This window comes from Rana temporaria, chromosome 7 (assembly GCF_905171775.1).
Source record: "Rana temporaria chromosome 7, aRanTem1.1, whole genome shotgun sequence".
Lineage (NCBI taxonomy): Eukaryota > Metazoa > Chordata > Amphibia > Anura > Ranidae > Rana > Rana temporaria.
Genome location: NC_053495.1, coordinates 134446294 through 134471835, shown reverse-complemented (window position 1 = coordinate 134471835; position 25542 = coordinate 134446294). Strand labels below are relative to the sequence as shown.

The 25542-nt window shown below is 43.8% G+C and overlaps 1 protein-coding gene across 1 annotated transcript in view; it reads right to left on the bottom strand.

The window, feature by feature from the left end:
• The window catches only part of LOC120945661, a 182201-nt gene that overhangs the window by 111310 nt on the left and 45349 nt on the right, over positions 1 to 25542 (bottom strand). The window contains exon 2 of the mRNA XM_040359984.1: positions 3267 to 3325. Coding sequence (XP_040215918.1) covers positions 3267 to 3325 — 59 coding nt within the window. The remainder of the gene's footprint in view (positions 1 to 3266; positions 3326 to 25542) is intronic.

Sequence of the window (25542 nt, the reverse complement as noted above, 5' to 3'; positions counted from 1 at the left end):
AGTCTTCCCATTGCTGTCAATGGGAAAACGCCTATGTCGCCTGAAAAAAAGGGTCCGGGACATTTTTCAGGCGACAGGCGTTCGGCGTCTATGAGATGTGAACCATCTCCATAGACAGCAATGGGAATTCTCCCCTCGAGCGACAGAAGCGTCCGGCGTCGGGCGTTTTGTCGCTCAGGTGTGAATGGGGTCTTAGGGGATTGTACTTGGTTAGGGAAAGGGATATGGGATGCCCATGCTGGAGCTGATCCGGCTTCACTTTGGCAAATAGTTACTCATTATCTTCATAGAACAAAAATGGCAGACTTCTAATCTTGACAGATGTTTTCACCTTAGAACTTCTCCCACCTCTGCACTTCTCCCTGCAGACTTCTACCTCCAGGACTCTTCACCACCTGCACAACACTTCCCTGTCACAGCATTAGACATCCTGTCCCACCATCTTGAGCAGACTAGTCCTCACTCTGAATAATTCCTAGCTGAAAATGTACTTGCTGATTAATGGGCCAGGGGCCTGCAGTACCCCTTTTTGAAGGCCCTGAACATTTAGTTAATAAAGCATACTTGACGTTGGACTACTAATTCCAGCAAGCCCAACTTGCAAATCCTGAGTCCTCAGACTGCAGCAACTTGACACAAAACCCCACAATCTCTCCTCTGGCTCTGCACCCAGCTCCCCTGGCATGCTGTGCCTCACTCAACGACGCCTTTCCTTCTTAAAAGATTTACCCGGACGGTGCGAACCAACTGCTCCTCCAGCTCCTGTTCCATGTAAGGAGAGGCTCCCTCCCAGCTCCCGAGCTCCTCCACCGGATCCAATCCCCCCCCCCCCAGATGGAAATGCATCTCTAGCACGCAGTCTAGCACTTCATCTTTCAATTCACCCAGCTGACAACTCCCCCCACAGCAGGCTGACTGTGAGTATATGTAGGAGGCCTACCCCCTGCCAATCCTAGTTGGGGATTGGTCAGGCTCCTCACATGGACTCCATGCCACTCCAACTTTCAGCCCTGCCCCTCTTCCAGAACATTCTCACTGAAAGAAGGGGAGGTGCCCATGAGCTGAAAGCACATGTCAGTCACACCCACTGCTACACTAACCACTCCCTGCCCCAGATCAAAAACAAACTAGCTCACAGCACTAGATAAGGTTTAAACATACCTGCGCCGACCGAACTTTAAACACTACACATCTAGCACCTACCTATGGTAAAGGGTGCTACACATTTATATAAGGGAAAAAGAACTAAGCATTCAAACTGTAGAAAGGGTACTGGCTACAAAAATACAGATTAAAATATTTTTTGAGAAAATATTATATGTCCTTGAAAGGCTCTCTTTACTAAAAGGCATGCCATTAAGGCCAGCCATCCACAGTTCGAATCTCGGCCGCTTCAGCAGCAACTTGTGTACAACCAGCCTGCCAGAATTGCCTACGATTATCGCAAGCAGTTTCTATAGCCACTATGGATAATAACTGTCTTCTCCCGCTGGGGATGGACAGGAGAAGACAATTGATCGGCAGGAGGGATTCCCCTGTCAGCACTGTCTGTGCTGATGGGGGAATTGTGCAAGTTTCTTTCCTGCAACCCGTGGTTGGGAGAAAGAAATTTACACTGTCTATGGGCTACCTTACAGGGCTCAACGTAATATTTACAAGCAGAACTGAATAAGGCAGAGCACTGACTCACCCCTTATCAGATGTTTCAGTAGAAGGTTTAGCTAACCTATAGAACTCTGGAAATTCTTTGTCATGTATCAGGCCTCGTACACACGACCAAGGAACTTGTCGGAAAAGACACATCGTTTTCCTCAACGAGTTCCGTGTTAGGCTTGTCGAGGAACTCGACAAGCTTTCTTTGCAAACACACGGTCAAGACCAAATCTCCTCGTTCTCAAACGCGGTGACGTACAACACATACAACGGCAGGGGAAGTTCGATTTCACTGGCACAACCCTTGGGGCTGCTTTTGCTAATCTCATGTTACTGCGTGTTAAGTAAAGGTTTGGTAAGAGACAATTTGCACTTTTCAGACTGTTACAGCGTGACAAATGTGCTATCTCCATTACAAACGCTACTTTTACCGAAGGTGCGCTCCCGTCTCATACTTTATTCTGAGCATGCGTGGGTTTCTTAGCATACACACAAACGTGTGTTTCTCGTCAAAAACCAGCCCGAGGAGGAACACGACGAGGAAATTGAGACTCCCGTCGAGGAAAAAGAGAACTTGTTCTCTTTTTTTTTTCATCAAGTTCCTTGACAGTTTCCTTGATGAAAAACATACACACATGACCGGTTTCCTCGGCAAAAAAGCCCTGTCACCAAGTTTCTTGATGGATTCTGTCGAGGAAAACAGTCGTGTGTACGAGGCGTCAAAGCCGACATTTACCTTCCATAAGCCCCTGCTTCAACTTCCCTCCAGCACCTACTTTATTAAAAAAAGCACTGGAAAGTTCCGTATTCCCAAGCAGTCATGTAAATGGTCTGCTAATGTCATTGGTCCAGCAGCAGTGGTGGGCAGTCCTAACTGCAGTACAAACGTTTACTTTGAAAATGATTTGTGTGATTGTCCTGTACTGCAGTACCGTAATCCCAGGCTGTGTAGACGCACCCCAAGGGACCATGACATAAGGTCCTCACTGATAGTGGGTTGAATGATCCAGAAGAGGATCAGCCCCTAGGAGAGAACTTTCTATGAGGCGCAGCATAGGATCAAAGGTGAGTATTGCAGCAAAAGCAGCTTTTTATAAATGTTGCAATATGTTGGGTAATTCAATATGTTTTTAAAACCTTCTTTTTAAACATATATGGCAGTAATGTTAAGTTTGTCTTTACTATCATTAAAATATACATTTTTTAATTATTACTTACCGTAATTATCGGCGTATACCACACACTTTTTTGCCCTGAAAATCAGGGCAAAATCATGGGTGCGCAATATACGCCGATACCCGCTTTCCCGCGCCGAGTTTGAACACTGCGCCGGCATATACCGAGCGCAGTACACTCGTGTATAATCGGGCAGGCTCGGCTCCTCTCGCGCTTACGTCCTGGACGTACAGGACGTGAGCGCGAGAGTAGCCGAGCCTGCCCGACTTACTTACTTAATTAATTACTCAGAATGGCAAGGATTGTCTGAATGTATTTGTGAGTCCTTGCTTAAAAAATGAATTGGTTCATTCTTATATTTCCATTTGCCTTTGGTGTAATATCACACAGATACCTTTAAGAAAGTAAAAAAAATACTTTATAAAAAACACACTTACCGTAGTCATGTGGTGTAGACATATCCCATCCTTGACACACAAATTCATCTTTAGCACATCTGAGAAGCACACAAAACATACAATCAACATTCATTAACATACATTTTTGGGGTTTTACATGTAAGATACTATAAAGGAAAGAGGATAAATTGCAAGAATTATAGAGCTGGGAGAATTCAGTGCCCCATCTGATTACAGGTCTCATTCTTTTTCTTGATTTTCTTTTCTACTTCATTTAAACATCTTCTACTTTGTTATTTTTTAAGTGGTGTATATTGATCAAATCTGATCCATATATTCCAGAGATTTATGTCATTCAGTTTTATGTCATATCTCTCTTAGGCCCCGTACACACGTCCGAGGAAATAGAGAACATGTTCTCTATTTGGCTCGACGAGGAACTCGTTGGCTTCCTCGGTCGAAAGTGTACACACGCCGGGTTTCTCGGCAGAATTCAGCTCAGATCGAGTTTCTGGCTGAATTCTGCCGAGAAACTCGGTCGTGTGTACGGGGCCTGACAGTTGTTCCTCAATTCTCTGTATAAGTTTCAGAATTTTGTTCAAAATATTACAAATAAATATGTGAAAAGTGTGGAGTGCATTTGTATTCAGCCCCCCTGAGTCAATACTTTGTAGAACCAACATACCCTGCAATTACAGCTGCAAGTCTTTTTGGGTATGTCTCTACCAGCTTTGCACATCTAATTAAGAGAAATCAGATTGAATGGAGAGCGTCTAAGAAACGAGGTTTTCAAGTCTTGCCACAGATTCTCATTTGGATTTAGGTCTGGATTTTGACTGGGACATTTTAACACATGAATATGCTTTGATCTAAACCATTCCAATTGTAGCTATGGCTGTATGTTTAGTGTCGTTGCCCTGCTGGAAGGTGAACCTCCGCCCCAGTCTCAAGTCTTTTGCAGACTCTAACAGGTTTTCTTCGTAAGCCTCATACACACGATCGGATTTTCATTGGACAAATTGTTTGTCCGAAGGGCATTGGCCATGAACTTGTCTTGCATACAAACTGCTACATATTTTTCCAGCTCTTTAGCTCCACCCTTTGGGCAACTTCTGCTAATGTTGTGTTATGCCACGTACACACGATCGGTCCATCCGATGAGAACGGGCCGATGGACCGTTTTCATCGGTTAACCGATGAAGCTGACTGATGGTCCGTCGCACCTACACACCATCGGTTAAAAAAACGATCGTGTCAGAACGCGGTGACGTAAACACAACGACGTGCTGAAAAAAACGAAGTTCAATGCTTCCAAGCATGCGTCGACTTGATTCTGAGCATGTGTGGATTTTTAACCGATGGTTGTGCTTACTAACGATCGTTTTTTTCCCATCGGTTAGGAATCCATCGCTTAAATTTAAAGCAAGTTGGATTTTTTTTTAACCGATGGTTAAATAACCTATGGGGCCCACACACGATCGGTTTTGACCGATGAAAACGGTCAATCAGACCGTTGTCCTCTGTTTACGAAGCCTTATGGTTAGCATTGCTTCTGATCATGTGTGTTTGTACTTTGGATTTTTTCCAAAAGACTTCTGTATGCACGATCGGATAATCCGACAGCACACATTTGTTGTTGGAAAATTTTAAAGCATGCTATCCAACATGCTATCCGACAACAATTGTCCGATGGAGCATACAAACGGTCGGATTTTCCAACAAAAGCCATCACACAATTCCCATTGGAAAATCCGATCATGGGTACGGCCTTAAGATTGCCCTGTATTTGGCTCCATCCATCTTCCCATTAACTCTGACCAGCTTCCCTGTCCCCACAGCATGATGCTATCACCACCAAGTTTCACAGTGGGGATGGCATGTTGAGGGTGATGTGCATTGTTAGTTTTCCACCATACATAGCGTTTTGCTTTTAGGCCAAAAAAGTTAGAGCGACTTCATCCACATGTTTGCTGTGTCCCCCACATAGCTTCTTGCAAACTTCAAATAGGACTTCTTATGGCTTTCTTTCAACAATGGCTTTCTTCTTGCCACTCTTCCATAAAGGCCAGATTTGTGAAGTGCATGACTAATAGTTGTCCTGTGGACAGATTCTCCCACCTGAGCTGGATCTCTGCAGCTCTTCCAGAGTTACCATGGGCCTCTTGGCTGTTTCTCTGATTAATGATTTCTTTGCCCGGCCTGTCAGTTTAGGTGGACGGCCAGGTATTGGAAGGTTGCAGTTGTGCCATACTCTTTCCATTTTCGTATGATGGATTGAACAGTGCTCCATGGGATGTTCAAAGCTTGGGATATTTTTTATACCCTAACTCTGCTTTTGACTTCTCCAGAACTTTATCCCTGACCAGTCTGGTTTGTTAATTGGCCTTCATGATGCTGTTTGTTTACTAAGGTTTTCTAACAAATCTCTAAGGGCATCACAGAACAGCTGTATTTATACTGAGTTTAAATTACACACAGGTGGACTCTATTTACTAATTGAGTGACTTCTGAAGGAAATTGGTTCCACTTCACAATTTAATGCCAATTTGTTTTGGTCTATCACATAAAATCCCAATAAAATACATTTACGTTTTTGGTTTTACCATGACAAAATGTGGAAAATTTAAAGGAATAAAAATACATTTTCAAGGCACTGTAAAGGACTGTATATTTAGATATTGTATCTCTGAAGAGCAATCTGAAACTGGCAAATACCCGTAGAGTTAGTGTGTTTGACAGCATTCGAGGGATAGTGTGTCTCAGTTATTCTCATTTCATTAGAAAGATAGGCCCGAAGCACAAAAAAAATGGGCATGGGGCTGACATGACGGGGTAAACAGGGGAAGCAATGGAGAGATAGGGTAATGTAAGAAGCAGGAACTAGGCACTGACCAGGACTGGTGAATTAGATAATCCAGGAGGGGCTTTTAAGAGGTATAGGTGGGAACGAGATAACTTTCAGCAGTGAAGAAATAAGAAAGTGCAGGAGAAACTTCCCACCCTTCCACTCTGTGTTTTTTGAATTCGGATCCTTTTTGGACCTTGGTGGCCATAGTGGCCAGACGGTTGGGATCCTTGGAGGTGGTTATGATTAACACTAATATCACCTACTAGTGACCCATCTATGGCATGGCGTCCTATGGAGAATGTCCAGTTAATGTTGGGTTAACTGTGACATAGAGATATCTGAGGAAAGTGTGTTTGTCCCCGAGCCAGTGTCTTGCGGCTGGGGACCTTTAAGTGTTCCTCGGATATAGAAATGATGGTTGGTCCTTCAGTCCCTTCAAAGATCTACAACTTTGATGATTATTGTTTATCTTTATGTTTCTGTTTGAAGGAATGTTTTACATTGGTTGTCAATAAATGTCCACTATAGCCAATTTTCATTCAAATCAGAGTTGGTCTGATCATTTAGGCAATGCCTTTATCTTTGCCTAGGCCAACAAGGCCCAGGCCTAGGGCAGCACTTTTCAGGGGGGCAACATGAAAAGTGTCCCCGCCGGCTTGCGCTACACTTTTAGTGTAGCGCAAGTCTTATGAGGTGGACTGGGCCGCAAGACAAATCAGTCTGGCGATCCCATAAGGCGGCCTCACTGCTGCCGATATGATAGGGATGGCGCAGACACAAGAGACACTGACATGGTCACCCATACCTGGCAGTTAGGTAGTAGGACTCTCCTGCAATCCTTTGCGTGTGTCAGTTGTACATATTAAGAAATCTTAATTTTATTTCTGTTGATTGCTAATGAGAAAAATAAACAGATGGATTTATTTGTTCCTGCCCCCAATCCTTCCTTTGCTTACTGCCTGAACCACACACCTTCATCACTGTGCTACATGTTTTCTGCTGCACCATTGACATGGTTATATCCTCTTAGGCCGCGTACACACGATCCGTCAAAACCGATGAAAACGGACTGAAGGACCGTTTCATCGGTCCAAACCAATCGTGTGTGGGCCCCATCGGTCAGTTATCCTTTTGTAAAAAAAAAAGCACTTGCTTTAAAATTGAACCGATGGACGCCTAACCGATAGGTAGGTCAAAACCGATCGTTATTATGCAAAACACAAAAAACACCTGTAAAAGTTTATTGAGCCTTTAAATGGTCTCTCAGTCTGGTTCAGAAGGTTACACAATCATGGGGAAGACTGCTGACCTGACAGTTGTCCAGAAGACAGTCATTGACACCCTCCACAAGGAGGGTAAGTCACAAAGGGCCATTGCTAAAGAAGCTGGCTGGTCACAGAGTGCTGTATCCAAGCCATGGAAAGTTGAGTGGAAGGGAAAAGTGTGGTAGAATAAGGTGCACAAGTAACAGCCTTAAGAGGATTGTGAAGAAAATGCCACTCAAGAATTTGGGGGAGATTCACAAGTAGTGGACTATGGCTGGTGTCAGTGCTTCTTCAAGAGACACCACACACACAGACATATCCAGGACATGTGCTAAAAACTGTCACACTCCTTGTGTCAAGCCACTCCTGAACCAGAGACAACTACAGAGGTGTCTTACCTGGGCGAAAGGAGAAAAAGGAGAAAAAGGTCTGTTGCTCAGTGGTCCAAATTCCTCTTTTTGGATGAAAGTAAATTTTGCATTTCATTTAAAAATCAAGGTCCCGGGGTCTGAAAGAAGGGTAGAGAGGCACAAAATCCAAGTTGCATGAGGTCCAGTTTAGAGTTTCCACAGTCAGTGATGATTTGGGGAGCCATGTCATCTGCTGGTGTTGGTCCACTTTGTTTTATCAAGTCCAAAGTCAGTGCAGCCGTCTACCAAGAAATTCTTAAGCACTTCATGCTTCCCTCTGCTGACCTGCTTTATGGAGAGGCTGATTTCATTTTCCAGCAGGACTTGGCACCTGCCCACACTGCCAAAAGTACCAATACCTGGTTAAATGATCATGATATCACTGTGCTTTATTGGCCAGCAAACTTGCCTGATCTAAACCCCATAGAGACTCTGTGGGGTATTGTCAAGAGCAAGATGAGAGACACCAAACCCAACAATGCAGACGAGCTGAAGGCCTCTATAAAAGAAACCAGGGCTTCCATAACACTTCAGCAGTGCCACAGGCTGATCCCCCTCTATGCCACTCCGCATTGATGCAATAATTCATGCAAAAGGATCCCCGACCAAGTATTGACTGTACTTTAGATATAAATGCTTCCACCATGTCAGAGAGTGGTGGATGGTTGGCACATCCCTAGTAATATGGAAACAAAAGTAATTACCCCCTAGATTTGATTTTAATGGCAACACACCACCAAAATTAGGTAAAATTAAAAAAATTATTAATATATGTAAAAAGGATCAATCACACATGTGATGATCGTATAAAAACGAAGCAAGTACAATTGATAAAGTCATAGAAATTTAGCAAAATAATAAAGTGTGTATTGTTATGCTCCAGATTTCACTGTCTGCACTGAGGAGGTCTCTGCTGGGGGACTGTCTGTACTGAGGGGTTTGTACTGGGGTTTCCATCTCTACTGAGGGGTCTGTGCTGGGTGAAGTCTGTACTTAGGGGTTTGTGCTGATGGGTGAGTTGTGGGTGGGCCAATCTGTGCTAAGAGGTCTTTGCTGGGGGGCTTGACCTGTTCTGAGGGGTCTGTGCTATAGAGATCTGTCTGTACTGACGTGGTCTGTATTGGGGGTCAGTCTGCTTTGGGGGGGGTCTGTCTGTATAGGGGGGGTCAGTCTGTGCTGGGGAGGAGTCTGTACAGAGGAGGGTCTGTGTTGGGGAGAGGGGTCAAATTTCACATAGTGGTCTGTGTTGTGGGGTCTGTGCTTAGGGGGGGGGGGTTCTGTACAGAGGAGGGTTTGTGTTGAGGAGATAATATTGCACTGGGAGAGTCCACCTGTACTGAGGATTCTGTGCTGGGGGGGGGGGGGTAAGTTTGTACTGGAGGGAGTATGTTCTGAGAGGTTTGTGCTGGGGAGGTTGTACTGTGCTGTTTAAAAATTATGATTTAAATCAAGTTGATTTAAATCAAGCCTTTTTACTATTGATTTAAATCAAATCCACCCTGCAACAAAGCATAATCCGCATGAACAAAATCCAACATGTTTCAGGTCCCTCCTTCACCAGGGCTCTGTACATTGCATCATATTGTATATATACACTCTATGTTCGAATTCGATTTTGCGAAAGCTGCACTCAAAAGGGTTAACATGCTTGAGAGAATTATATGCAGTGATTCACGAAGTGTACTTCAATGGCTGGTTCTCACACCAAAATTATTTTTTACAATAGATACATACAGGGCTAATAAGCAGATGTGATTAGTAGTGCAGTCCATTAATTTGCTTGTACTTAAAAATGAATTCTTTGTGCATAGTATTTTATTAAGTAGTAATAAATCATCAGTTTTTTCTAAATACAACTGCCTAACTCATTAGTGCCAAATTACCAAATATTATTTTCTGCAATATATTTACATGAGCCATCAGCAGGTGCATTGTTTATTTCATAGCTGTTTCTTCTAGATAACTTTAATCAATGGAACAAAGGGAATAATTGCTGGGGGTTATTATGTTACAGAGAAATAGATAGATTATTCTGTTCTGTTTATTATTTCATGATTCCTTCTCAGACAAATAAATCAGCACAGCATATTACAAATCATCTATTTAGGCCCCTTTCACACGGACGGATAGAATGGTGCTTTCAGCTGCGGATTTTACCGCAACTAGAAGCACACAATTCTTTCCTATGACACCCTTCACACATTGCATTTAGCTGCGTTTTTTTTGCGAATAGAAAAAATAGAATTGAATGCATCCAGGTGCGATCTGGCCAGGGGCGCACCTAGAGCATTTGGCACCCAATATCTGGCACCCCCCCACGTTAAAATGTAAAAACGCCCCACTGTGCCCCCTGCATACCTCTGCATCCTTCAATATCTTTTTGTTACTACTGTGTACCCCTCTCCACAACTGCACCTCTGGGCCCCTTTACATTACACAACACCCTGCACCTCTGGACCCCTTTACATTACACAGCACCCTGCATCACTGGACCCCTTTACATTACACAGCACCCTGCATCACTGGACCCCTTTACATCTCATAGCACCCTGCATCTCTGGACCCTTTTACATTGCACAGCACCCTGCATCACTGCACCCCTTTTACATTACACAGCCGCCTGCACCTCTGCACCCCTTTACATCACATAGCCCCCTGCACCTCTGGACCCTTTTACACTACATAGCCCTCTGCACCCCTTTACATTACACAGCACCCTGCATCACTGGACCCCTTTACATTACACAGCACCCTGCATCACTGGACCCCTTTACATTACACAGCACCCTGCATCACTGGACCCCTTTACATCTCATAGCACCCTGCATCTCTGGACCCTTTTACATTGCACAGCACCCTGCATCACTGCACCCCTTTTACATTACACAGCCGCCTGCACCTCTGCACCCCTTTACATCACATAGCCCTCTGCACCTCTGGACCCTTTTACACTACACAGCCCTCTGCACCCCTTTACATTACACAGCACCCTGCATCACTGCACCCCTTTTACATTACACAGCCACCTGCACCTCTGCCGCCCCCCCCCACATGTCAGGGATGGTGTCACCCCTCTAGCGGGTGTCACCCGGGGCGGACCGCACCCCCCACACCCCCCTAGGAACGCCTCTGGATCTGGCGCAGCTATCGGCACATAACCGCAGGTAATCGCAGTGCACTGTGTCAGCTGCGTTTGGTATGAATCTTGAGGGGGGCTCCATGCCAAATTCCAATAAAAAATCGTCATGGGTTCCCCCTCCAAGAGCATACCAGACCCTTATCTGAGCATGCAGCCCGGTCAGTCAGGAAAGGGGGTGGGGACGAGCGAGCGCCCCCCCTCCTTAACTGTACCAGGCCACATGCCCTCAACATGGGGGGGGGTAGGTGATTTTGGGCGGGGGGGCGCCCTGCGGCCCCCCCCACCCCAAAGCACCATGTCCCCATGTTGATGAGGACAGGGACTCTTCCCGACAACCCTGGCCGTTGGTTGTCAGGGTCTGCGGGCGGGGAGCTTATCCGAATCTGGGTGCCCCCTTTAATAAGGCGGCCCCCAGATCCCGGCCCTCCACCCTAGCTGAATGAGTATGGGGTACATCGTCTTCTTCCGACTTCGGGGGTCTCTTCTTCTGCTCTCAGGTGCCTTCTTCCTTCTGCCGGGCTTCTCCGCTGTCTTCTTGTAGCTCTTTTACCAGCGGGGGGGGGGGCATTCTTCTGTCGTCTTCTCCCCTCTTCTCCTTCCTTCTGCGGCTGCCGGGCTTCTCAGCTATCTTCTTGCAGCTCTTTTACCAGCACAGTGCTTGGTATTGGCAGGGATCCAAGTCTGTTCCCCGTTCAATATCGTGCCACGACTAGCAGCTAAAAGTACTGTACAAATGCAGCTGATCGCTGTGCCTGGAGTCTTGAATTTCAGCAGAAAATAAACTGCTTTTAACTGCGGCAGAACAGCCGTTCATGTGAAAGGGGCCTTAGGGTTTTTGTCACAAACCTGCGCAATTCAAACTATGCATATGATGTTCTATTTCAAATGCCACTTCATGCATTGACATACCTCCTTAGACCCAGTCTGTCCTCAAAGTATGGTCATCTGCTGACCTGGCACTATCCACAGTCAGCTTAACTCTTCAATTAGACACAAAAGTTGAATACAACACAATTTTACTTCAGTTAATTGCGGTACAGAGCATGTTTTTCCAGTTGTTAGAAGTGTGAGATGACTCTGTCCCTCTGAAGTACTAACACTCACTAATGCCCTGTACACACGATCGGTCCATCCGATGAAAACGGTCTGATGGACCGTTTTCATCGGTTAACCGATGAAGCTGACTGATGGTCAGTCGTGCCTACACACCATCGGTTAGAAAAACGATCGTGTCAGAATGCGGTGACGGTCCATCAGACCGTTCTCATCGGTTTGACCGATCATGTGTACGCGGCATAAGGCAGCATGAAAGAAATGGGAAGGGTCTAGCTAAAACTGAACTAACTAGCAATAAACAGGAGGGGAGGACAGAAGGAGAAACCAAAATCACATAGTAAAAAAGTTGTAGTGGCCCAAAACCTCCACCAGATTTCAATATTTTAGAGAAGGTAATAATATTTACCTGATGCAGTTCAATAAAACCACTCAAAACATACATAGATGTGAGACAAAACACAAAGTATTAGCAGGAGTTATGCTACATGAGAGGTGCATTCCAAAACATTTAGGCTACTTTCACACTTTTTTTAACAAGCGTTTTTGCACTAAAAATAGCACCTATAAACTGCCTCTTCTGTAGCCCCAGTGTGAAAACCTGAGTGCTTTCACACTCAGGCAGTGCAATTGCAGGATGGAAAAATAGTCCTGCTTACAACATCTTTGGGCTGGTGCGGAAACGCTGTACACACTGCTCCTAAACCACCCCCTGTCATTGAAATCAATGGACAGCTCTACCGAAGCGCCTGAAAGTATGTCCATGCCATGGAAGACAGCGCTTAGGCAGGGAAACATTACAACTTCAATATATAGGACAAGGGAGGCTGACCATATACTCATGTGGATCTCTATCTGAGGCCACTTTGAGGCTCACACTGTCATATCTCTCCCCTTCAAATCTGTCTTCACTATTAAACCTCCCCTATTTTTTGCCATTCATGGTTTGCGACCAGAATTTGTGGGGAACTCTGTGGGGCTTCCAGGCTTGTTTTTTGGAGGCGTTGCCAGAGATCTCCATTGTCGCCATCTCCTGCAGTGACACTGCACCATTCACTTGATCTGACTTTGTATTTGAACATATATTCTCCTATTAAGTACCCCTGACTAAAGGATTGAAGCAAAAACGCATCAGTAACCAAAGAATGTTTTTGGACATCACAGATCCCCCTCAGTAAAAACTACTCCATAGCACAGACCTCCAGCATAGATTCCTCCTTACAGAGCAGACCAACACCCTCAACACAGACCACCTCGGTCAAGACTATCCAGCATAGACTGACCCCTCACAGCACACAGCCCTTAGCACAGACCCCTCAGTACAGACTGACCTCCCCTAGCACAAACCTCTCAGTACAGATGAGCTCCCTACATCAAAGAGGCTTCAGCACAGATCAACACCCCCAGCACAGAGTCCCCAGTACAGATTCCCCCAGCACAGATCCCTTAGCACAGACCTCTCAGTACAGACTGACACCCTAGCACAAACCCTTCAGCACAGATCAACCCCCTCAGCAAAGACCTCTCTGCACAAATCAACACCCCCAGCACAGACCCACCAGCACAGATGCCCCCCAATACAAACCCTTCAGTACAGACACCTCCAGCACAGAGGCCTCATTACAGACTGACCCCCTACACCATAGACCTCAGTAGAGATGTAACCCCCAGTACAAACCTCTCAGTACAGATACCTCCAAGCATAACCCCCTCCCCTCCCAAACAGACCTCTGAGATGGATCCCCTAACACAGACCCCTCAGTACAGAAGGACCCACCAAAAGACTGAAACCCCCAGCACAGAGCCCTCGGTACAGACCAAGCCCCCCCAGGACAGACTCCTCAGCTCATATATGAACACCAGCACAGACCTCTCTGCACAAAATGATCCCCCATCCTCAGAACAGACTCCCCCCCAGCACAGGCCCCTCAATACAGATAGTCCACCCATTCCAAACCCCCTAGTACAGACACCCCCAGGCATAGGCCGCGCCTTAGAACAGACTCCCATCACATTCCTAAATATGCCCCAGATACAGACCCCTCAGTACAGATACCCAGACACCGCTCCCCCTCATTACAGACAAAAACTGAAAGAGATCTAATATTTAATCTCCTGAACATATATTTTTTTATTGCTATTTTCATTTTGCTTCCCATCCCTGTGATAGTGGAAGTCATAACATTGAGTCTACAAACAATAAAAGCCTAAAAGAAGTGCTAATCCCTTCCCCACTCAAACAAATACACAAGAGTTTCATGTTAAGAGAACAATAGAGTATGATTGCTGATTGGTGGCTATGGATACTGAACTTTCTACATTGCCCATTGCTTTATTAATTACGGGTTGAATGGCAAGTAATAAGACTTTTGTATATCCATTCTCAAGGAAGGAACTAACAAGAAAGTTTTTCAATTGTATTGATTCATGTTTCAGCATCTCTGGGAATAATTACAGGGAAATGTGAGGTTGCAAGACATGTTCAGTAATGAAAAGTAAACATATACTAACAGCATGGCAAACTAATGTCCTGTACACATGATCGGTTTTCCCGTCGGAAAAAAGTTGGATGGTTATTCCGACAGAATTCCTCTCAAGCCTGCCTTGCATACACACGGTCACACAAAGGTTCGGTGAACTTTTGACTGCCAAGAACGCTGTGACGTAAAAGACTACGACGAGCCAAGAAAATGAAGTTCAATGCTTCTGAGCATTGTTTCTGAGCATACGTAGGAATTTTACGCGTTGGGATTTGTACACACGATCAGAAATTCAGTTTTTTTCCTGACGGGAAAAAAGAGATCCTGCTCTCTGTGTTTTTCCAGCAGTTTTTCTATTGGAAAAAGTCTGATGGAGCATACACAAGGTCCGGATTCCCGACCAAAAGCTCTCATCAGACTTTTTACAACAGGAAAACCGATCGTCTGTACGGGGCATAAGGCCTGGTATACACTACTGAAAAAAAAAAATGGTCGGAAGCCGTCTCCACCTGGAAAAGATAGTGGGCCAGATTCAGGTAGATCCGCGCAATATTTGCGTGGGCAAAGGGCAACGATTTTTGCTCTGCGCCCACGCAAATATTTTGATATGCCCGCGATTCACGGAGCAGTAGCTCCGTAAATTGCGCGGGCGCTATGCTAAATAGCCCGGCGTAAGGGCGCCTAATGTAAATGATCCCGCCGGGGGCGGGAATCATTTAAATTAGGCGCGCTCCCGCGCCGAGCGAACAGCGCATGCTCCGTCGGGAAACTTTCCCGACGTGCATTGCGGCAAATGACGTCGCAAGGACGTCATTTGCTTCTAAGTGAACGTGAATGGCGTCCAGCGCCATTCACGAATCACTTACGTAAACGACGTGAAATTTAAATTTCACGAGCGGGAAGGGCGGCTATACTTTAGCATTGGCTGCCCCTGCTATAGCAGGAGCAACCTTGCGCTAAAGTCGCCGTACGGAAACTCCGTACCTTGCGTGCGCAGGGCCCGCGCAACTTTTGTGAATCGGTGGTAGTATGCAATTTGCATACTATACGCCGATCACAATGGCCGCGCCCCCTAGCGGACAACGCAAGAATGCAGCCTGAGATATGAAGGCATAAGGAGGCTTATGCCTGTCATATCCTAGGCTGCAGTCCGCGTAGCGATGTTCCTGAATCAGGGGCATTCGCTACGCGGGAGCAAAACAGCTATTGCGCCGCGCAACCTATGGTTGCGCGGGCGCAATAGCTTCTTGAATCTGGCCCAGTGATTATTGCTAGCGTCAAGAGAATCAGGCAGGCTGGTTGTACCCAAGTTGATTGATAGATCAGCTTGGTACATTCAGCCTGCCCATTAACGGTTTCTGCTGAGAAGTACCCCCCATCGAATAGTACCCACGCAGGCGCAGGACAGAGCTGTACTCCAGCTAAGTAGCCGATCAGCTGGAGTGAAGTGCCGGGGCGCAAGCGCACATTGTAGGAGGTATCTCTCGATTTGAGATACCATTTCACAGGCACAATTGAAACCTATACAAACAGCGGGGGGAGACTGTAGTTCTCACATTTTGCCTCGCTGTTAGCCACCCTGCAGCAGCAGCAATGCACAATTTGAGAACTATGGTCTCCCCCGACAGTTTGTATAGGTTTAAACTGCACGTTTGAAATGGTATCTCCCATCGAGAGATACCTCTTACGATGTGCGTATGCTACATGGTTACGTCAGCTCAGCTGATCGGCAAATCGGCGGTTGTGCTATGACGTACGGCGCATGCGCCGTTTGTCCCGGGCACTATTCGATGGGGGGGCACTTCTCGAAAGAACGCCGGTCAAGATTCGAACCGTGTATGGCAGGCCTAAACTCTGGAGCAGCTGCATTTGTAATGTACCTAGTCTATTTGCCTTTAGTAAATCCATCCCAATAAGTTCAAACTAATGCTCTGTACTTTACAGAACTTTTTTTGGCACCTCTGTGTTTCCAGAATTAGTGGAGTTTCACATATCATTAAAAAAATGATCAATTTCATCTTTATTGACATTTTCCAATAATAAAATGTAGTATTGAAAAGATGAAAACGGAATGTTCTCGCTTTAATTGTACTGTGCTGTTGCTTTATATGCATAATGTACCGAATATACACATTTTTTTTCATTCACATTTAAAAATCTTATAAAGATTTGACTTTAAACACAAGGCTGGTGTTGGGGATAAGCTGGCCAATACAATTTGTTCAACTCTGTGTGTAATTTGAAAACACTGATGCATTCACTGGCATTGGGCATGGGCATAGAATAGAGTACCAGTATAAGCTGTTCTTCTGGTGTCTTTTTTGTTCTGTGATTAAACTTTTTTACATGTCAGCTTTGAACGTTCTGTGGCGATACAATAGAATGTGAGCCAACTTCATGTCTGCTCTAGGTCTCATTAATAAAAGGCTGCTTAACCTCCCTGGCGGTATGATTCTTTCAGAAAAAAGATGCGGTACCATTATTTGCAAGGAAATTTGGCGTTTTATATTGCAGGTCTGTAATTTTTAGGAATAACTCACTTAAATCTGTCCAAACAAGAGTCTAATAGGCGTCCCGGGTATCACATTTTTTTAAAAACAAAATTATAAATTATAATATAATAAATAATTATAAATAATTATAACAAATAATAATATAATTATAATAAAAATTATTCAATAATGTAATCAACTTAAAATCACTGAAATTTGCTCAGTTGCAGAATTGTCGCTGTCATAATTTTTTTTTTTTATGACGATTTTCCCCACAAATCGCTATCGCACAATTCTGCAAGTGATTATAATTTATTATCGCTGTTTTCTAGCTGATCTAAAACCATTTTTGACATAAAGGGACACTGTTGGTTGCTATGGACAATCTACAGTTTGCAGTCAGAACAGTTTTTATTATACAAAAGTACAAGTAGGGCACTGGGCAGACCACTAGGGACAAGGGGGGGGGGGTGTATTTTTTACATACAGTACTGTAATCTATAAGATTACAGTATACTGTATGTAATGTGTTTGTTTATGTTTTTGAATTTGGCGCCATTCTCCGTCCCTGTGCGTCGTAACGTCGCAGGGAACGGAGATCGGCGGCACAGGAGGACACTGTGTGAATCGAGCGAGGACCCGCTCGCTCACACAGCGCGGTGGCATCGCTGGATCCAGGGACAAGGTAAGTAACTTTGTCTGTGGCTGCAGCGAGGCGAGCCCAAGTCTGACTCGGGGTTACCGCTTTTGGTATGAAAATCTCACCCCGAGTCAGACTCGGGAATACCGCCAAAGGGGTTAATTGTAATGATATTACTAAAATTACATAAATGTGGTTCCTTAAACCACATCAACTGTGGCTCACTTGAACACCACTTCCTTATCACTCTATGAATTGCAATCCCAGGCTGAGATATATAGAGAAAATCCAGGGGCTCACCAAATTAACCACTTCAGCTCCAGAAGGTTTACCCCCCATCATGACCAGGCCGTTTTTTGTGATATGGCACTGTGCTACTTTAACTGACAATTGTGCAGTCGTGCAATGTTGTACACAAATAAAAATGTTGTCTTTTTTTCCCTCAAATAAAGCTTTATTTTGGTGCTATTTGATAACCTCTGCGTTTTTTACTTTCTTCTATAAAACACACCCAATTAAATTAAATAAAAATCTACTTTCTTCATCAATTTAGGCCAATATGTATTCTGCTACATATTTTTTGGTAGAAAAAATCCCAATAAGCGTATATTCATTGGTTTGTGCAAAAGTTATAATGTCTACTTTTTTTTTTCTTTTTTTACTAGAAATTACTGCGAGCATTGACTTATAGTGGGACTGCAATATTGCAGTGGACAAATCGGACACCTAACTGACACTTTTGACACTAATACAGTGATCCGTGCTAAAGAATATACACTGTCACTGTACTAATGACACTGACAGGGAAGGTATTAACATCAGGGGCGAGCAAAGGGTTAAATGTATGCCTAAGTTGTGCTTACTAACTGTGGGGGAGGTGCTTTGACTAGGGAAAGGCAAAAATCCATATTCCTACTTAACAGAAAAACAGGATCAGTACCTTCCTCTCTGACAGAACGACAATCTGCCTACACAGGCAGACTGCTATTCTGCCTGTGTCCTGAATTAACGGCGGGTCCTGGCGAAAATTAAGTCTGCCGGATGTGCTGATTTGCCCCCGCTGTGTCCGATCACAGTGGGACCGGGTCGCCGTGGCGTACCACAGACCCAGAAGTGTAAGATCACGTACTAGTATGTGATTCTCCACAGAGCAGCCGCCCTGTGGGTAAATGTATGTGGGGTGGTCACAAACTGGTTTTGTTATCCTGATTGGGCATCGTATGACATCCAGCAGGAAAAAACGGCGATCGCGCACCTGCTTTGACACACTGCATCTCTGATCGTGGTAAGGAGCCTCCTTACCACGTGATCAGCTGTGAAAAATGACAGCTGATCTAAGCCTGAACCAGGAAGTCCTGGTAGACGTGCTGATAGGGAGAGCCGATCAGCTGCCCCCCCTGTCAGAGGAGGGAGGGATCTGCCCTGATAATCAGCACATTGATTATCAGCACAGCCCCATCATATGTGCCACAACAATGCCAATCAGTGCCCATCAGCTGCCAGTCAGTGCCCACCACAGTGCCAATCAGTGTCCTCAGTGCCCCACAGTAACACCTGTCAGTCCCTTATCATCAGTGCTGCCCATCAGTGCCATCTATTAGTGTCCATCAGTGCCACATATCAGTGCCCATCAGTGCCACCTATCAGTGCCCATCAGTACCACCTGTCAGTGCCCATCATTGCTGCATATAAGTGCCGCCTATCAGTGCTCATCAATTCTTCATATCAGTGCCTCCTCATCAGTGACCATCAGTGCTGCATATCAGTGCCACCTATCGGTGCGCATCAATTCTACATATCAGTGCCTCCTCATCAGTGCCCATCAGTGCCACCTTATCAGTGCTAACTCATCAGTGCTGCATATCAGTGCCGTCTATCAGTGCGCATCAATTCTACATATCAGTGCCTCCTCATCAGTGCCAATCAGTGGCACCTTCTCAGTGCTGCCTCATCAGTGCCTGTCAGTGAAGGAGAAAACAAAATTGTATAACAGAAACAAAGAAAAACATTTTTTTGTATCAAAAATGTCAGCCTTTTTAGTTTGTTTAGCAAAAAATAAAAACCCCAGAGGTGATCAAATACCACCAAAAAAAAAAGCTCTATTTCTGAGAAGAAAATGATAAAACATTTGTTTGGGTGCAGTGTTGCATGAGCGCTCAATTGTCAAAGTGCGACAACGCTGAAAGCTGAAAATGTTCCTGGGTAGAAAGGGGGAAAGTGCCTGGTACTGAAGTGGTTAATCATATTCCACATTTTTTTCCCCCTGCACATGATTGGGTATTATTTCCAAAGTTAGATTTTACCACATTCACTTAGCTCTGGGGAAATTCTCTTGTAAAGTACAAATCCCCTGGCAAGGTGCGTGCCTTTAGTAAATCAACATCTTTCTTTCAAATGATCCATTTAAAAAAAGAAAAAAAATCTCCTGAAATGGTTAATGCTATAAAAAAGTAGGTGCGTTCAGTGACAAAAATGTTACTATGGTGTGAAATATTATCTGTTATATAGTTACATACATATGAGAACAATGTATGATGTATATTCTAATTTGTCCGGAACGGTAATAGGGCCTTACCGGCCTTTATCAGAGATAGCAAACATGTTATCAACATATTGAGTGAGGTAACTTATGAAGGTTTATGGCTAGTCACTGCGGACGTGACGTCGTTATATACCATCATACCCCACCAATGGGGAATCTCTTCTGTCCAATATTTCTTGGAAAGGGATTCTAATCTTTCCTCTGTGCAACAGAAGTTTATCATGGACCTTATTCAGTTTGCTACTATGCATAATTTTTTCTGGTTTAGCTGCAATTTCTTTTTGCAAAATAGGGGTGTAGCCATGGTGGCAAAATTTGCCCCCAGCCTGGCTAACCGCTTCATGGGGAAATGGGAGGAGAACGTTGTCTATGCCAACCGCAGACCCGAATTGGTCTTGTGGGTTAGGTACATCGACAACGTCCTCCTCCTATGGAGGGGATCCAAGGAATCCTTGGATGCCTATATGGAATTTTTGAATATTAATGATAGGGGGATCAAATTCAAATATGAGGTAGATCAGAATAGTATAAATTTCCTGGATTTGCGGATAAAGGTGGAGGAAGGTCGGTTTGTGACCTCCACACACTTCAAGTCCACAGACAGGAATGCCTTTATTAACTGTGACAGCTGCCATCATCAGGCTTGGCTTGATTTAGTCCCTAAAAGCCAATACATGCACTTAAGGCGGAACTGTAGTAAGTTGGAGGACTATGGCGAACAGGCGAAGGTCCTGACGTCTAGATTTCTGGATAAAGGGTATTCTGCTGTGGATTTGCAACGACAAGCACAAGAAATAGAAAAAAATCGATAGGAGTCTTTTACTAAGGGATAAACAGAATACAGTGAATGATCAGAGTAAATTTGTGTGGCCCTTCATCACGGGCTACTCTAGTCAGCATTTCTTGATTAAAAAGCTGATTCGTAAGCATTGGCATCTTGTTGAGGATACAATATTAGGCCCCATTCTCCCGGAACAGCCCCAAGTCGTGTTTAGAGGGGTCCCCTCATTGAGAGATTCTTTGGCCCCTGGAGTATGTGACCCTCCAACTAATAAACCAATGTTTTTTCAGAAACTAGTGGGGTATCATAAATGCAAGAGATGTGCTGTATGTACGTTAAATGCGATCAGTGAGCGTAAAACCTTGTGCTTTACATCTAACAGCACTTCTCAGACATTTAATATTAGATCCTTTATTACTTGTTCGACCACCCATGTGGTGTATCTTTTGATCTGCCCATGTGGATTACAGTATATCGGTCGTACGATACGATCCTTTCAGATAAGGGTCAATGAGCATATAGGGAAGCATTCAGTATCCCGTCACTATAGAGAGGTACATGATAGAGAACCTAGTGATACCTCCTTTATAGCTATAGATACGTTGAAGCCTCATTGGAGAGGGGGGTCTAAAAGGAGAGCCATTTCGAAACTCGAAATGAGTTGGATATATCGTGTTAAATGTCTCCAGCCTTTGGGCTTGAATGTAGATATAGAGGTGAACGCATTTATAGACAATTCCTGATGCTATTTTAACTCTATTTATAAGAGGATGGTGTCCCCTGCTTGTGTGCTAACTTATTCGTAATGTACATGCATAGTGATAGGCCGGTGGATCTAGCTTAGTATTTTATATATTTAATTTTTCTTACTTAATTTTTATGTATGGTTTTAATGCTATATTGTTTAATTTATGTTGACCAGAGATCGGGGGAGGATGACACTGAGGGAGCAGGCTCAAGGCGGGTTGTGTCACTGTGATATGTTCACAATATGCAGCTTCTGGTGTCTCCATCCTACCCCGCTTCTCTGGCAACTAGAACGTAATGCAAGTTAGTTCTAATGGTGAACGTTTAGTGCGTCGCCCTTGCCCTTTGAGAACGCCATTTATCACGAAACATTTCAGGGCGGAGTCACGCACTAACGTCACCGCGTTAACGTGACCCCGGAAGCACGGGTGTAAGTTTTGTTTTATTTTCTGCCGGCAATTTGAAATAGTGTTTTTTATAATTATGTATTGCTTTTTTACACAATAAATTACCAGTACGGTACCTTACTATTGTGAGCCTCCCATCCTTTTTTTGGCGGTCCCTTTGTGGCGCTGAGCCTAGGAGCTGACTGTTTGGCACAAGGTGAATCATCTGCCTGAGGGTTCCTATCTGGATGGGATACTCATAGCCCGGAGCCAAGGAAGGATCTGTTGGGAGAGGAGCTACGTATTACCGCTGGGAACTCTCATTACCCGCCAGGGTGGATATTGATGCCTGTATGACCTTGTCTAACAGGGGGTCCAACACTTCTGGTAAGGGTGTTTACTTACCACTTTTGGTGCGACTGTGAGGAACGGTTACGTCCATTCAACTCACAATTAAATCGGTGGTGGATTCTTCTCTTCACTTGATTATATTTTTCTGTTGTCACCATATGAATTGGACATTCCAACAGTATCATGTTTTGGACACTAATCTAATTAATTCACATTATTTTGTGTGGTATCTGTTATTATCTCTTGAGAGGGGTATTAATCTTATATATATATATATATATATATATATATATATATATATATATATATTTACACTTAGTTTGCACTGATTCGTGTTGTGTTTAACTTATATTTATATCTACACTAAATTTAAGTTGTGTGGGTTTTTTAGTGCTACCTACCCCCCCCCCTTTTTTTTCTATATTCCAATTTGTGTATTACAGACATCAGTTCTGTTGGAAATGACTGCTGGAATATTACCACCTATATAGTATATATCCTCAGCCTACAGGTAAGCTCTTCTCCAGCAATCCACAGTTGGCATTGCAATTTAAGATGATTTTCTAACTAAAGCATACCAACTGCTGTGATAAAGAGAGACTTCCTGATTCCCATGGCAACCAATGCCATTCCAATATAATAACAGCAGCCCCCAGTTGTACTACGCGTCTCCATACACACACTGCTAAATCAATTAAGATGGAGAATATAAAAAAAACATGTATTTATTGTCGATACCATTACTCACTGCTTAAAATATTAACTTATAATACTACAGAATAGTATACAAATACCCACGTAGGCATAGACGCACTTGCTTACCTTTCCTCAGTTACCAAACACTAATGCCCTGTACACACGATCGGAATTTCCGATGGGATAAAATCCGATGGAATTTTCAGTCGGAATTTCGTTCAAGATGTCTTACATACACACTGTCAGACCAAATTCCGACCGTCCAAAACCCGGTGACGTAAAACACTACGACGAGCCGAGAAAAATTAAGCTCAATGCTTCCGAGCATGCATCGACTTGATTCTGAGCATGCATGTTTTTTTCTCCGTTGGAGTTCCACACAGACGATCGGAATTTCCGATAGGATTTTTTTCTATCGGAAAAAAAAACATGTTCTGTTTCTAAACTCTGATGGAAAAAAGTCCCACACACGTTCGGAATATTCGATGAAAAAATTCCGTTTGACTTTTTTCATCGGAAATTCCGATCGTGTGTACAAGGCATTAGGAAAATAGGAAAACGGTAACATGTAAGGGGCTATTACCTAGAACAACCAAAGATTGAGTCATTCAGCGACTACTAGAAACTTCAATGCAATTGGTTTCCTTAATTTTTGTACTCTGTATTTTTAACAAACCATGCAGAGAAATTGTCTTTTATTGTTTTAAGTTAAATGGATAAGAGGTGATTGGTTGCTAATAGTTAGTGAACTGTGCATTACTCTTTGCCCTTGCATATGTCCCACTAATAGAAAAAACTGAAAATGAAAATTACTGGAGGGAAGGTAAAGTGAATGTATTGAGCTCTGCTTTGCCCTGTGCATGAAGCTGTGACCAAGGTCATGCTGGAGGAAATATGAATCTGCACAGATTTTCCATGGCTCTCTGTCCATTAAAAGATAAAGGTGTAGACAGGTTAGTTTATTTCTCTTACTTACTTATACTGCATTTTGATGAGGTATACAGTGCCTTGAAAAAGTATTCATACCCCTTGAAATTTTCCACATTTTGTCATGTTACAACCAAACATGTAAACATATTTTATTGGGATTTTATGTGATAGACCCACACAAAGTGGCACATAATTGTGAAGTGGAAGGAAAATTACAAATGGTTTTCAACATTTTTTACAAATAAATATCTGAAAAGTGTGGCGTGCATTTGTATTAAACCATTTTACTTAGACCCCCCCCCCCCCTAACTAAAATCTAGTGGAACCAATTGCCTTCAGAAGTCACCTAATTAGTAATCAGAGTCCACCTGTGTGTAATTCAATCTCAGTATAAATACAGCTGTTCTGTGAAGTCCTTAGAGGTTTGTTAGAGAACCTTAGTGAACAAACAGCATCGCGAAGGTCAAGAAACACACCAGACAGGTCAGGGATAAAGTTATGGAGAAGTGTAAAGCAGGGTTAGGTTTTAAAAAAATATCCCAAGTTTTGAACATCTCATGGGGCACTGTTTAATCCATCAAGACATGGCCGTCCACCTAAACTGACAGGCCGGGCAAGGAGTCCATTCATCAGAGAAGCAGCCAAGAGGTCCATGGTAAGTCTGAAGGAGCTACAGAGATCCACAGCTCAGGTCGGAGAATCTGTCCACAGGATAACTATTAGTCATGCACTCCACAAATCTGGCCTTTATGGAAGAGTGGCAAGAAGAAAGTCATTGTTAAAAGAAATCCATAAGAAGTGCCGTTTGCAAGAAGCCATGTGGGGGACACAGCAAACATGTGGAAGAAGGTGCTCTGTTTAGACAAATCCAAAATTGAACTTTTTGACCTCAAAGCAAAACTCTACGTGTGGTAGAAAACTATCACTGCACATCATCCTGAACCCACCACCCCCACATGGAACATGGTTGTGGCAGCATTATGCTGTGGGGATGCTTTTCTTCAGCAGGGACAGGAAGGCTGGTCAGAGTTGATGGGAAGATGGATGGAGCCAAATACAGGGCATTCTTAGGAGAAAACCTGCAAAAGTCTGAAAAAGACTTGAGACTGGGGGAGAGGTTCACCTTCCAGCAGGACAACGACCCTAGAAGACTTGAAAATTGCTGTTCACAGACGCTCTCCACCCAATCTGACTGAGTTTGATCCATTTTGCAAAAAATGGGCAAAAATGTCACTCTCTAGCCACTTAAAGACCAAGCCTCTTTCTTCGATTTGGTGTTTACAAATAAAAAAAAAAATGTTTTGCTCGAAAATTACTTTGAACTTTCTGTCATACCGTATTTGCGCAGCGGTCTTACAAGCACACTTTGTTTTGGAAAAAAATACACATTTTTTAATTAAAAAAATAAGACAACAGTAAAGTTAGTCCAATTTTATTTTATATTGTGAAAGATAATGTTACACCTAGTAAATTGAAACCTAATATGTAACGCTTCAAAATTGCACCCACTCGTGGAATGGCGACAAACATTTACCCTTAAAAATCTCCATAGGCT